Below are 15378 nucleotides of genomic sequence, written 5' to 3' on the forward strand. Positions count from 1 at the left end.
ATCAAGTCTAAATTTGCATCTATATAACTCACACTCTATGCTTATACTTTGGCCCTCTGTAGTCAAACAGAACAAATTTAAATCTCTTCCATTTTGACAACCCTTTAAATACTTGCAGACAATTATGTTACTTCTGAGCTTCTCATCTCCAGTCAAAAAATACCCAGTTCCTTCATTTGTCATGGTATGGACTCAAGACCTATAACTATCCCATTTGCCCTTCTGGACTTCTCTAGCCTTTCCTAAACTGTGGTGTAGAACCGAATACAGAACTCCAGAACAGGAGGCGGTGTCATGAGTCTTAACACTTCCTTGAAGTCGTGTCTCTTTTAATGTATCCCAAAATCCCATTAATGAATTTTTGGCAGCTATATCCTGTTGGCTGGTACTAAACTTTCAGTCTACTAAAAGTCCAGATCTTTTTCACACAAGTAATTATGCTATATTATATACAAGTTGAGTATATAATATTTAAGGAAGAATTCTTGATTAGGTCACTTGTAAAGATTAAAATTAATATACAATAAACAAGTATTATATTTTATAAAGTTTATTAATAATATCTGAAGTAAAAAAAAGCAAGCTAACCCAGCCCTGGTTGTGAGAGGAGAGAGAGAGGGTGGAGTTACAGAACTTATAAACAATAACATAAAGACGCACAGAAATGAAAAGGGGAAAGGAATTTTGGGATGAGGAAAGAATTCTGGGAGATGAAGTCCAAGGTACAAAATTCTCTAACTATACACACTAGAATGGTGAAGTGCTTCAAGTCCATGCCTTAGTAGAATCTACTGAAAGAAGTAAAGATGTTTAGCCTGGAAGGGGGAATATTTGGGGTGGAGAGGGGCATACAAGGGCTATCTTCAAGCATTTTTAAGACTGTAATGTAGAAGAAATATTAGACTTGTTCTATTTGGCCCTATCAGGCTGAGGCAGAAGCAGTGAGTGAAAGCTTGACAAAAGAAAAACATTTAGAGATATCCAGAAGAAGAATGGGTATTGCTGTGGGAGATAGTGAGTTTCTTCTCCATGTCTTCAGACAAAGGCAGGATGCCTGCTTGTTGAGTGAATTGAAGTAGGGGTTCTTTTTCAATTGCACATGTGCAGGTTGGCCTGAAGACCACTGAGGGTCCTTCCTATGTCATAAAATTCTGTGATTCTTCTGTCTAATCATGTCTTTGGGGTTCCTTTTTTTACCTCAAATATAGAATTTTGTTTATTCCTATTACATTTCATCTTATTAGATATATCTCAGTTTTCTGAGTTGTCGAGATCTACTTGGATTTTTTAATTGCTAGGTCTTGTCTTTTCCCAGTCTTCATGCTTCTTGACTTTTCTCTTCCATTTTACATTGTAAACCACTCTCTCCTGGATACTCTCTTGTCTTGGAGTTTTCATGAAAATGCTCGCTCTCAGTTCTCTTGCCAGTCTCCTTTGCTGGATCATTATCCATGTCACATCCATGGGTCTTTTCTCTCTTGGTTTCTTCCATCAGTTTTTATGGGTTTATTAATGCAGGTAACTTTCAGATCTGCATATCCAGCCCCAGTTTCTCTCCATCATCATCTGGCTGTTAAACATTTTGAATTGGGAGTGTTCCAAGGATATATCCAAAACAGAACCCTTTTTCTTTCGAAATTTCCTGTTTTGTCAGTCTCCTCTCTTCCTCATAGAATCTCTTTCTTTAAGACATAACTTCAGCACCAATTCTTACTTCTCATCCCTGGTTTTCCCTAACTACTAGTGCTTTTACTCCCTGATTACCTTGCATCATTTATTCTTTTTATACTTATATGTATACATGTTGTTTCCTTTAATAGAACATAAACTCCTTGTTTCATTCTTTGAATTTGTATGCCTAGATGGCACAGATTGTAGTAGGCACCTAATAAACATTTGTTTATTAAATTCTGATTTATATTCCTTGTGTCAGTATTTCTTACCAGTTTGTACACTTAGCCCAGGTAGTTCCCAAATTTTTTTCGTTTTTGCTTCTTCAACATCTCTGACATGTCTCCTCTCCATTCACACAACTAGTCTGCCTTGCTAGTTCGGGCCCACATCATCATTTGAACTGTTGCAGTACTTCTTGATTAGTCTCCCTGACTCTGCCTTCAGTCATTCATTCTTCATCCCAATCTTCCACATTCTCTAATCCATCTTCAGCTGCCAGTAATTGTTTTTGATTGGAGGGAGGGAGATTTAAAAAAAATTCTTTACTAAAAAAAAAAATATTTTTTTTAAATCCCCCCTCCAATCAAAGAGGATTTTATGTGAAACATGACACCATAAATCTCCACCTCATACCACTTGCTTTTTTTTTGTAAAGTATGTAATAATCTCTACATGTTATTTTCAAAACTACCCTGCTGAATTGTGCTGCCTTTTGAACTTCCTTCTCTTTTGTGCATTTTAAGCATATGTTATAACATTTCCTCTCCCCCCCCCTTTTTGCTAAGTTCCTCCCCCTAATCCCTCCACCCAATTAAAAACAGATAAAGAAAAGGGGGGTAAAAACCAATGTGTCAAATGAGCATAGTTGAACAAAACTAATCCATTCAGTGGCCACATCCAAAAATGTATGTCTTCTGTTCTTGTGTTTATCAGCTCTGTCAGAAGGTGAGTAATATGCTTTATCATGGGTCTTTTGGAGACAAAGTTGATCATTATATTGATCAGAATTCCTGTCTTTTTAAATTGTTTTTCTTTATAATGCTCTTGCATAAATTATTCTTCTAATTCAGCCCAACTTCTGTTATTGAAAATACAATTTCTCCTCGTGGGATCCTCTTCCTTTTGAAGCATAAAATTAAGATGAAGGCAAATCAAGATTTATTTGGCTACTTTGTATTTACCACATAAGCGAGCTCCAGCAGATGTTTGGATAATTGTGCAGTTTGTACCACACTTGTGATATCTTTATCAGATTTGTTAACTTTTTCCTTGATCTTTCTAGATAATTTGTTCTGATGACCAAATCAATTATTTGTTCTTCTTCAAGCATAAAATTGCAATCTCCTTTTCTTGTCCATGCCCTTTCTTTAGAAATCTCCCATATCTATAATGCTGTTTCTGTTTACCTCTGCCTTCTTGCTTTCCTGGCTTTCTTCAAGACCCAGCTCAAGTCTGACTTTCTGCAGGAGACTTTTCTGGATCTTCACTTTTCTCCTGCCTTTAGTACCTTCCACTAATGCATCTTGTATATATTGAGGATTAGAACTTTTTTGGTCTTTTTCATTAGAATATGTGCTCCTTGAGGGTAGAGACTATGTTTTTGCCTTTCTGTGAATCTCTAATGTTTAAGAACAATGCTCAGTGTATAGTAAGTGCTTGTTGACTGACAGATTTCCTCTGTTGGTTGTTTTCAATGAACAAGCATTTATTTTCTCTCCCTACCTCACCATCCTTCTTCCCCTTCTGTGAAAAAAAAAAGTTGTGTTTAAAATGTAACTTATTTTTGCATGTTTAGTTTGCTGCTTTTCTTTTTAAAAGATGGTCAATAATATTCAATATTTTCATGCTTCTGGAATCATGTTGATTCTTAGAGTCCTTAAGTCTTTCCAGATTGTTTGTTTTTATAGTGTTGTGAGAGGATAGATTGTTCTCCTGGCTCTGTTCACTTCATTCTCCATCCATTCATGCAAGTATTCTTAGGTTCCTCTGAAACCATTTCTTTCTTCTTATAACATAGTCATATCATATTCCATTACTTCTATATACCGTATTTTGTTCATACCAGTCCCTACTTGATGGGCACACTTTTAGGCTCCAGTTTTTTGAGTTCACAAAAAGGACTGGTATAAATACTTTTGTTTATCTCTCCTTGATCTTTTAGCATATAGGCTTAGTAGTGGTACTGATGATTCAAAGATGCACACTTTAGTAACTACTTCCCAGAATGACTGGATCAAGTCACAGTTCTGTCAACAGTGGATCATTGGACCTTTTTTTCCCACAGTCCCTCCAAAACTTATCTCAGCTGCTTATAAAACACTGTGCATGGACAGCTAAGTAGCACAAGGGATAGAGCTTCAAGCCTGGAGTTTAGAAGGTCCCAGATTCAAAAATCTGGACTCAAGATACTTGCTAGTTGTGTGACTGCTCAAGTTACTTAACTCGGATTGCCCAGCCCTTAGCACTATTCTGTCTTAGAATTGATACTAAGAAGGTAAAAGTTAAAGCAAAACAAAACCCAATATGTATAGCAACAATATTTGTATCCAGATCCTTTAATTTATAGCTTACTGTTTTCCCTTAAAAACAGACTTGTGGAAGATGAAGAGAGACGTTGGACTGATGAGAATATTGATATGGTGGCTCTAAAGCACTTCCCTAACATAGACAAAGAAAAAGCCATGAGCAGGCCTATCTTATATAGCAACTGGCTGTCAAAGGTAACCTGAACCTAAATAGCTTCATTAATAATATACCTTTTCTGTTGCTTTTTGTGACCTCTAAATTTTACAAAGTTCCTAAATGATGCTAATTTTTCAGTAGGTATTTATAGTTATGTAATCTCAGCCTAAGAACCAGAAGTTGTAATAGTAGAAACCTCTCTTCTTAAAAGGAGGGACTGTTTAGTTTTTCTTTGTAGCCACCATGCCTTGCACTGAGGAGATACCTAATCCTATTAATGAAATGGGATGGGAGTAGTTCTTTTTTTTTTTTTTTTTTTTCCCTCACTTATCTGATGGCCTCTCTAATAACAAAGGAGCCAAGCATAGAAAAAGAATACTAAAGTAATGCTTCACTTTTCTGCAATATTAAGAATTGCTAACATTACTTCCAGAATCACATAACGGTATTTTTGTTATTGTGGAAATATGGGCCTTACTCTTCCCCTACCTCTCTACTCCCCACCCCCATCTTCTATAAAGCCACTTCTATGACTTGTAATCAGTGCTGTGCATATTATGAGGTGCATCCTACCTACATTTGTGCACAGCTGTGGAACAGCCTGGATTTTGTCAGTTTAGTGTACTTGGGATAAGGTTGTGGTCTAGATTAGTAGGACTTTCCTAAATCACATTGGTCTTCATCTTTCCATTAATTATTAAAGATACTTTAATAATGAGATGTGTATCTCACATTTGTGTATCATGTTAACAATTTCAAAGATGCTTTTACAAATACCTCAGTTTATGAAATAGGCTATCAGTTATAAAATAATGCTTTTTTAGTAGTCTATCATAGTTATTTTAAAATATTTTAAAGTTTTTATGGATAGAAAAAGTTACCCAACCCTACTTGTGTTTACCTTCTCTAACTTTTGATGTCTATAGAACCCTTAAAATTTAAATATTTAATTCCTTAAATCTCAGTTAAGTTCTACTTCTAAAATTTTGGCTGACCACTCTTCTTGATAGGATTCTTCTTGAGTTAAATATAGCATTGCATGCATATACATATATTTGCAGGGTTTGTTGTTGTCTCTGTAGGATTACATCCCAGTGGATCAAGAAGAGTTGAGAGATTATGTCAAAGCTAGGTTGAAAGTGTTCTATGAAGAAGAACTTGATGTGCCTCTCGTGCTGTTTAATGAAGTTTTAGATCATGTCCTCAGGATTGACCGGTGAGTTTCATGCTATCATTTTTGCTGTGAGAATAGATGTTGTAATTTACTTTAAAAATCAAAACAAAGCAAACCCTTTTTGCTAGTTTGCAAGTCAATTTAAGCCAATACAGAGGAAACAAAATTTGAATATAAATCCTAAAACATGCAAGAGTTAAAGTCTTTATCTTCCATAATGCTGCCATATCTCAGAATCTTGTTTATTAATTTTCAAAGTGATATGGAAATCTTATGAACATTGAATTGGGTCATCTTATTTTTTTAATATTTTTCAGAATCTTCCGTCAACCTCAAGGCCACTTGCTGCTTATTGGAGTTAGCGGAGCAGGAAAGACAACTCTTTCCAGATTTGTTGCCTGGATGAATGGTTTAAGTGTCTATCAAATTAAGGTAGATAGAACCTGATGTTCCTTTACACCACAAAAAGCCTGTGCATATTTAATTTTATTTCATTTACAAACATACAGAATTCCACTAAAAGAAAATATCTAATGTGAATTTATTTTATAGGTCCATAGAAAGTACACAGGTGAAGATTTTGATGAAGATCTCAGGACTGTGCTGAGACGTTCTGGCTGTAAAAACGAGAAGATAGCATTCATTATGGATGAGTCAAATGTACTGGATTCTGGGTTCCTAGAGCGAATGAACACCCTCCTTGCCAATGGAGAGGTAATTGAGTAACATATTGAATTGACCACTCTGTAAATTACCAAATTTTTAAAAATGTGATTTATTTTGTTTCCTTAGGTTCCTGGTCTCTTTGAAGGAGATGAGTATGCTACCCTTATGACACAATGTAAAGAGGGTGCACAGAAAGAAGGTTTAATGCTGGATTCACATGAAGAATTGTATAAATGGTTCACTAGCCAGGTTATTCGCAATCTCCATGTTGTGTTTACCATGAATCCTTCTTCTGAGGGACTGAAGGACAGAGCAGCTACTTCACCTGCCCTTTTCAATAGGTAACCTGATGCACCATCACTCTCTGTTTCAGATACTGGGCCTTAGGTTCCTTATTTACTATTGGGGAAATGATATTGTCTGGATAGATATAAGACTCTGTCTTTCTCAGGTGTGTGCTGAACTGGTTTGGTGACTGGTCCACTGAAGCCTTGTATCAAGTTGGCAAAGAATTCACTAGTAAAATGGACCTTGAGAAGCCAAATTACATTGTACCAGATTATATGCCAGTCGTTTATGATAAATTACCACAGCCACCATCCCACCGGGAAGCCATCGTGAATAGTTGTGTGTTTGTTCATCAGACTCTTCATCAGGTAGATTCTATCATTGGACCAATTTGCAAAACAAATAAGTTTAGCCTACTTGTATAAAAGTATTTTTTTCTCTGAAACCACCATGCAAAAATATATCCTGATTTGTGTATGCCTGGACTGCTACAATCCTAGAAAATCTTAAGCATGAAGCTTATTTTTACCAAGGCGTACAGAATGAAAATGATTATCCTTTTTAAAATGTTTCATATTCCTTATAACAAAAATTACCAATAAAATGCTTTTCAGTAGTAAAAAAGCAATGCTTTAATTTCAGGGAATTGCAGTCACAGTGTTTGATTATATAAAGTATTAGAGAATTAAGGTGGAAATGCTATTTTCTTTTATTCATGGAGGTGCTTCATTCCTTGCTTTTGGATAAGTTGGAGCATATTGGCTATGATATACAGAATTTAAACTCACATTATCTCCTTCCCAACCAACCTACTCCTTTTCATCAGAGGTAAAAGTCTTGTAAAAAAGTTGTGGTCTTCATTAAATATTTACAAATATTCCCAGCTGAGTAATCAGCTTAAAAGTTAGACTTCGACAATCTCATTTAAAAAATTATCTTAATTCCTTTTGAAAGCAAAAGACTCAATACATTTGGAATTTGAATCTTAAAAAATATAGAAAGCATATTAAAAAAATACAAACTCCTTATTTAAATTCTTTAAATCCGGACTCTTAAAAAAGTATTTAACAGTTATTCATGATTAGAGATTTCTGACTGACAAAATCAGTTTAATCATAGGATAGAGTTTGATGAATGAATAAGCTTATTCTGTACAAAACCCTGTGCTAAGTCAGGGTGATCCAGATAGGAAAGTGATATAGTCCTTGTTCTCAGTCAAGGACCTCACCTGCCAATAGGAAACAACACATGTGGAAGGTTTCAGCTCATGACATATTTTAAATTAAAATTTTTTTTGCATGAGTGCATTAAAAAAACAGCAGATTTCTTTCTCCCTGGAAGCTTGTTTGAGAAGTGGCATTAAATCCATCTACTCTCCATTAAAGCCAGCAAATGAATTTCCTTTCTGAGACATGGAGCTTTCAACTATTCTCTAAGTGTGTGTCCTTCCACCACCACCCCCAAACCCCCCCCCCCCCCCATGCCTTCTTTGCTTCAGGCACCTATGTAAGAGAATGTTGCACCCTGCATACTTTTGAACAAAAATCTTCTTAACCTAGTCAGTAGTTTACTTTGGAATTTGACTCTGCTCACCAGGTGTCCTCTTTATGCCTTTTTATATCTTTCATTTTAAAGGCTAATGCTCGTTTAGCCAAGCGAGGAGGCAGAACTATGGCAATCACACCTCGGCATTATTTAGACTTTATCAACCATTATGCTAATCTGTTCAATGAAAAGCGTAGTGAACTGGAAGAACAGCAAATGCATTTGAATGTTGGCCTTAGGAAAATCAAAGAAACAGTTGACCAGGTATTTTTTAAAAGATGGCTCTTTTTTTTATTTTTTTATTTTTTATCATTAGAAGCAAAAGGGGGATGGGAGGGGAGGGGGGAAAGAGTGGAGCAGAGAGGTGGAAGTGGCCAGTCCCTTATGATACATCTCTACAATGTGGCTACAGGTGGAGGAGCTACGGCGGGACTTGAGAATAAAAAGCCAGGAACTAGAAGTAAAGAATGCTGCTGCTAACGACAAGCTGAAGAAGATGGTTAAAGATCAACAAGAGGCAGAAAAGAAAAAGGTTGCTATGTTGTTCCCTCTCCTTAGATATCAGGAAGCTCATTTTTGGTTCTTTCTCCAAAAACTACAGAATAAATTAAGTAGCAGCGAGCATGTGACTCTCCAACCAACCACTGTTTCTTTGTAGGTGATGAGCCAAGAAATTCAGGAGCAGCTGCACAAGCAGCAGGAAGTGATTGCTGACAAGCAGATGAGTGTTAAGGAAGATCTAGATAAGGTCGAGCCTGCTGTCATTGAAGCCCAGAATGGTATGTGAGCAAACCAAGGCAATGAGTTACTTAGGAAAAGGGCCTTCAAGTTAAAAGCATCAGTTTGGCTTTGATGCCCAGCAGGGCAGACATACTGCCAAGGGAGATTTTCTCTCTGGGCCTTTCTAAGAGCAAAATGGGTAAATGTTTAAAAATAAATAGCTTAGCTAATTTCATAAGGAAAAAACAATTGGGATGTTAGAGAAAAGAGTAGAGGATGAACAGTGCAGTGGTAAAACCAGGATTCTCCTCCTGGCTCCAGCCTAAATCACTGGAGGGGATGGGGGGAAGTACTGGGGGAGTCACTGAAACTCATGGGTGAGGAACTGAGGCCCAGAAAGGTTGAAGAAGTTGAATTCAAAATCTGTCTCTTCTGGGACTGAAATTGATATTGAAAAACATTCTTAAATATACTTCAGTTTCATTTTTAATGTAGGAGTTTGGTGTTTATTTGTTTTAGCTGACTGGGTAATCTATTTGCATGGCATCCCCGTGTTAAGTTGTAGTAAAATATACAATGCCACTTCATAAGCCATCGCTAAAACATTCTGGCTCCAAGCCAGTACTTTAAATTTAAGAAGAGACAGCAGTCATTTCTTCTCACTTTTCTTCTCCTCCCTAACTCTGCCAAAATTCCTCTTTCCATCTGCAAAATATTATGACTCCTTTGTAATTCATTTTCAATCCTAGTTTTTTTCCTACATGTTCCCTTCTTTTCCTGCCGTCAGATTTTATTGTTTCTGATAATAAAATATCAAGGTTTTATAGTTTTCTCATTCTTTAAAAGATTTGGGTTCTTGTGCCTTTCATTTAAAATTAATGCCTTTAGGGGCAACCAGGTAGCATAATGGATAGAACACCAGGCCTGTGTTCAAATCTGGCCTCAAACACTTCCTCACTGTGTGACTCTGGGCAAATCACTTAACTCCATTTTCCCAACCCTTACTCTTCTGCCTTGGAATCTGTATTTAGTATTCATTCTAAGACAGAAGGTATGGGTTTAAAAAAAAGTTATGTAATATTAAACTGCCTTATGAATTCTTTGGAGGCAATAGCTTCTCAACCTTTGGAAATAAGGTAAACTTATTTAAATTTTTATTGCTAATTTTATTCAAAATAAGATTAATTAATACAACTGTTAGTGGAATTTGAAGATGGGAGGTTACACAGTTCAGGTAATGTAAGATTTGGCCAGTGTTTTAGCACTTTAAATTCTATCCTTATGCTTGTACACTTGGATATTTCTAAATTGTGTTGGGCTCTTTTTTCTGGTTTGCATTTTTCCTTCAGATGGCATAAAGCTTTCACTTTCCAAAGTTCTCTAATTTCTAATTTTTATGGAAACTTATAAGAATGAAAAAATAAATAGTAGTAAAGATTTAATCTGCCAAAAGTAATTTTTTATTCCATGGTGGTGGTATCTAACATAGTAAAACTCTTCATTATTGTTTTTCAAGGAATCAGTTACTAAAAAAGAATGGGAAAACTGGGCTGAACAGTTCAAAATAAAATATAGAGATAGGTAGATATGGTACATGGTTTCCTGAATAAGAGTTTTACTATGTTATTAGTCTTTTAAGATGTCATTAAGATTGTCATTGTGAATGATAAATAGCTTCTGTTCTGCCTATTTGGTATGTGAGTTTGCTACAGTATATTTTGCAGAAGTACTTTGCTTCATATATTAACTGAATCTAGTTAGTTGCCATTCTGTCTGAAAAGTTACATTTCTGGTGATGGAAATCAGAAGAGTTTTTTTGCCCTTGGATATTTGCCAAATCTTACATTAGTCTAGCAGATCTGCTTAGCCATTGCATGAATTTTTATTGGTGGCTCAAAGCTTCAGTTATGATTATTATTCCAGTTTGTGCTTGATCTTCCTCTCCCCCTCTCCCCAATCGATACTTTCTCTACTCCTTCTGCTCCAACTGGTTTGACTGCTGTCTTTTAGCTGTAAAATCAATAAAGAAGCAACACCTGGTAGAGGTCCGCTCTATGGCAAATCCCCCTGCAGCGGTGAAGCTGGCCCTAGAGTCCATCTGTCTGCTGTTGGGTGAGAGCACCACTGACTGGAAACAGATACGTTCCATCATTATGAGGGAAAACTTCATACCAACTATTGTAAACTTTTCTGCTGAGGAGATCAGGTGATTAAATGAACGTACGATGCTATTGCTGGGAATTGAAAGAAATTGTTCACAACATATTTGAAAATAGTCATGTTTGTTTGGGAGGAGGAATTCAAGTTTTATAGTGGAATTTCATAAATTTAGCTGACATCCTAATTAACTCTATAAATAATCACTTGCTTTATATACTCTTTGGTGTCATTCCCTAAAAGACACTATGTTTTATCACACAGACATCTTCATAGGCAAATTTTTTGTAAGTGAAGAACTGAAATTTCTTTCGGACATTCCCAGCAGTAGTGTTATAATTCCATAACCTCCTGCATGCTGAATGCTATTTTCATCCCCCACAAATAGCTGTGAGCTCTATAAGGAAGCAGCATCTTGTTGAAGTAAGAGCAATGGCCAACCCTCCTGCTGCAGTAAAACTGGCTTTAGAGTCAATCTGTCTTCTGTTGGGTGAGGAAACTAATGATTGGAAAAAGATCAGACCAGTTATTCTCAGAGATAATTTCATCAGCAGCATTGTCAACTTTAATATTGAAGAACTAAGGTATTGGTTTTAGTTTTGTCTTTAGTGGTCATTTGGGGCAACATATAGAAACACTGTAGACACTTTGAACTAGAACTTTTTTACACTTACATCCCATAGAGGTGCTGACTTACTCTTCCCTTATATTTATACTAAGGAATATAATTCTTTTGCAGTGATGCCATAAGGGAAAAAATGAAGAAGAATTACATGTCAAATCCAAGTTACAACTATGAGATTGTAAACAGAGCATCCTTGGCTTGTGGCCCCATGGTTAAATGGGCAATTGCACAGGTAATTTGTGCCATGTGGAATAACCAGATGTAGAAGAGTTTACTTGTGAAATTTAGTGACTGAGAGATTCCTTAAGCTGCCTATAAATATTAATTGACTTTTATAAAATCTGTCAGCTTAACTATGCAGACATGCTAAAGAGAGTAGAGCCCTTGCGGAATGAGTTGCAGAAATTAGAAGATGATGCCAAAGACAACCAGCAGAAAGCTAATGAGGTGGAACAGATGATCCGGGACCTGGAAGCCAGCATTGCCCGGTACAAGGAGGAATATGCTGTGCTGATCTCCGAAGCCCAAGCAATTAAAGCAGACCTTGCTGCTGTGGAAGCAAAAGTAAGATCTTATCTGCTAGCCCTTAAGTTGGTTCTTGTTCCATTTCCCAAAAATCTAGATTTACAGACAATACTAAAAGATGGTATTTGAGAGATTAAATGTGTAAGTCTTGGCAGATGGGGCAACCTCCCCTGAATTGAGGCTGCATGGTGCAGATTCTATTGCAACAGGCTTTTCGAAATGCCTTCATTAGTATTTTGTTTAATTGAAATATTAGACAGTGGGAGTGTTTTCTAACTGTTCTTAGATACACAGCCCCACTGTAAATGCTGTGTGTGGTTTTAATTCACTTGTATCCTTTAACTTCAGGTAAACCGAAGTACTGCTCTTCTCAAGAGTTTGTCTGCCGAGCGTGAACGCTGGGAGAAAACGAGTGAAACCTTCAAAAACCAAATGTCAACCATTGCAGGAGACTGTCTGCTGTCAGCTGCCTTCATTGCTTACGCTGGCTATTTTGATCAGCAGATGCGGCAAAACTTATTTACTACTTGGTCTCATCACTTACAACAAGCAAACATCCAGGTAAAAATCCACCAAGGTTTACATTGTAGTGTTAAACATGCACAAATTTGGCTGGCTTTTGCAGAGATGACCATAGAGTTTTGTATGAAAAGAGGAGTTTTGGTGAAAGAAAAATAATAAAGACTTAATATTTCAGTTCCGTACAGACATTGCAAGAACAGAGTATCTTTCAAATGCTGATGAGCGGCTTCGCTGGCAAGCAAGTTCATTACCTGCAGATGATTTGTGCACTGAAAATGCAATCATGCTTAAACGGTTTAATAGGTATGTTTACGAGCTTAATGCAACTCAAACCTAATTCCTTCTAAAGACAACTGAAGTGTTTTTGTTTTGGTCATTTTTAATCTCACCATTGGATTTTTAAACTCCCCTTTCTTCTCTGTGAATAAGCATTGGGGATATTAGAGGAACTGGAATTGCTTCACCTAGAGATAAGAGTAGAGCAACCAGTGGTTTTTCAGTGAAATAAGGGTGAAAGAAAATGAAATTTAACTGTCCCAGTGAAGGTGATTAGATACTGAAGTATAATTTGCATTTAAGTCCTCTTCTTTATAGTGGTATATGCAGGATAACTATAAAATAAACAGTGTAGTTAAATAGAAGGTAAAATATGTAAAAGTAGAAGTGCAAGCAGCAAAAGATATCAGGAGTGGCTTCCTGTTGTATGTGGTGCTTGAAGGAAGTGAGGGATTCTAAAAGGCAGAGGTAAGGATGGGATCTCATGCATTGCAGACATGTCTGATGGTTGGGGGGTGGTGGGAGGGTGACCACTGCAAAGATAAACAAAGAGATGACGTACCAAATATTGTGCCAGTTTGGTACATCCATAGACAATGGGAAGGGGGTGATGTGTAATGAAGCTGGAAAGGGAGGCTGAGGCAAGGTGTAAAGGACATTAAAAGTCAAACTGAAGAGTTTGTTTGACTCTTGAAACAATAGTGAGCTCTTGGAGTCTATTAATAAGGGAATGACATGGCCAGATCTACATTTAATGGCAACACTGTACAGGATGAATTAGAAAGGGGAGAGACTTGGGATAAGGAAACCTATTAGGTGGCAATAATCTAGGTAAAAGATGATGTGGACCTGAATTAAGTGCTATCCATGTGAGCAGAGTTGGAGACGAACACACAAAGGTTTGTAGAAGTAGAAACTGAGATTTGACAGCTGATTAAAAATATGTGTAATAAGGGAGGTTATAAACCTGAGAGAATGGAAAAATGAGAAGTGATGGTGCCTTTAACTGAAACAGTGAAGTCTGTAAGGGGAGCAAGGTTGGGGCAGGGGGAAGGATAATGAGTTTTGCTTTGTGTAGGTTGAATTGGAGCTATCTCTAGGCCATGCAGGTGGAAATTTATAAAAATCAATGGTGACAACTAACCTCATGGCAATGGATGAGATTGCTGAGACAAGAGAGATCCCAGACAGAATAGAGCCTTTTGTTATACCTACTGTTATGGAATGTAATATGGAGCCTTCAGAGAAGCAGAAAAACTGGGAGAGATTAATGTGTCAGAAACTAGTGAGGAGAGAATGTCCAGGAATCAACAGTAGTCAGTGGTGTTAAATGCTTCAGAGAGGTCAAGAAGAGTAAGGACCAAAAAAACACCATCAAAATGGGCAATTAAGACATCATTTGGTTTCCGGGTTAAGATGGCGGCAGAGTAAGAAGCAGCTCTAAACCTCTCCTGACCGAAACACACAAAACTCCTCAAGGGGACATAAAAACAAGTCCAGACGAACGGAGGAACCCCACAACAGGGCACAGCGTGGAAGGTACGTGGAATCGAGACATTTCCAAGCTAAAAAGGGCTCTCACTCAAGCGCGAGCTGAGCAACCGCCCCACCCCCACCCCCTCCACACTCACCTATAGCTCTGAACCCAGCTAAAAAGAAATAGAGCAAGTTTGGGGCACCCATCGAGTCATCAGCAGCTCCGGGACCTGTTCCTGAGAGCAGCAAGACTTAGGACCCCATTAAGTCAAGAACGCACGCGAAATCTGAGCGCGCGCGCGCGGGAGCGGACGCTGGGAGCGGAGCGCCGGCTGAGCAGAGGCGTGGGTGCCGGCTGAGCAGAGGCTTGGGTGCCGGCTGAGCAGAGGCGTGGGTGGAGGCAAACACAACCAGGAACTAAAGCCTAAGTGGGGAACCAGTGCAGACGGGTATACGACTGTGGAAGTAGCTCCCTGAGACTTGTAAAGAAACCTCCTGCAGAGGTTCAAGCGAGGGAATCCACCAGGGGGCTTGACCTTGGAAAAAACTAGAACTCAGTCCTCAGGAGCCAATAGATCTCAGACAGACACTGAGAGCGAGGATAAACCTGAGAAGCTGCTGGGCTAATGATGGCTAACCAGTTACAGGAAATTCAGAAGAGAAAGAATAATAACAAAAAAAAGAAGTCTTTAACACTCGACAGCTTCTACACAGAGAAAATCCAGACAACCGAGCAAACAGAGGAGGAGAACAAACAACCATCCAGACCCTCCCCAAATAAGGAAAACTCCTCACAACCTATGGAAGAGTTCAAATCTGAGATTTTGAGGAAAATGGAAGAGATCTGGCAAGAAAATAACAGCTTAAAAGGTAGAATCTTGCAACTGGAAAGCGAGGCTCAGAAACCAAATGAACTGATAAGCAAATTGAACACAAGAAATGAACAGATTGAAAAGGAATACCAGAAGATTATGGCCGAAAACCAAAAGATTATGGCCGATTACCAGAAGATTATGGCCGAAAATCAATCCCTAAAGGCTAGAATTGA

The 15378-nt window shown here is 37.7% G+C and overlaps 1 protein-coding gene across 1 annotated transcript in view; it reads left to right on the forward strand.

Annotated features, from left to right (window-relative positions):
- The window catches only part of DYNC1H1 (dynein cytoplasmic 1 heavy chain 1), a 104190-nt gene that overhangs the window by 57634 nt on the left and 31178 nt on the right, over positions 1 to 15378 (forward strand). Inside the window, exons 43-56 of the mRNA XM_044664610.1 lie at positions 4265 to 4394; positions 5439 to 5572; positions 5848 to 5962; positions 6083 to 6244; positions 6323 to 6537; positions 6648 to 6852; positions 8120 to 8293; positions 8442 to 8561; positions 8688 to 8808; positions 10760 to 10955; positions 11646 to 11763; positions 11880 to 12095; positions 12405 to 12617; positions 12754 to 12881. Coding sequence (XP_044520545.1) covers positions 4265 to 4394; positions 5439 to 5572; positions 5848 to 5962; positions 6083 to 6244; positions 6323 to 6537; positions 6648 to 6852; positions 8120 to 8293; positions 8442 to 8561; positions 8688 to 8808; positions 10760 to 10955; positions 11646 to 11763; positions 11880 to 12095; positions 12405 to 12617; positions 12754 to 12881 — 2247 coding nt within the window. The remainder of the gene's footprint in view (positions 1 to 4264; positions 4395 to 5438; positions 5573 to 5847; positions 5963 to 6082; positions 6245 to 6322; positions 6538 to 6647; positions 6853 to 8119; positions 8294 to 8441; positions 8562 to 8687; positions 8809 to 10759; positions 10956 to 11645; positions 11764 to 11879; positions 12096 to 12404; positions 12618 to 12753; positions 12882 to 15378) is intronic.

Source organism: Gracilinanus agilis, chromosome 2 (assembly GCF_016433145.1).
Source record: "Gracilinanus agilis isolate LMUSP501 chromosome 2, AgileGrace, whole genome shotgun sequence".
NCBI lineage: Eukaryota > Metazoa > Chordata > Mammalia > Didelphimorphia > Didelphidae > Gracilinanus > Gracilinanus agilis.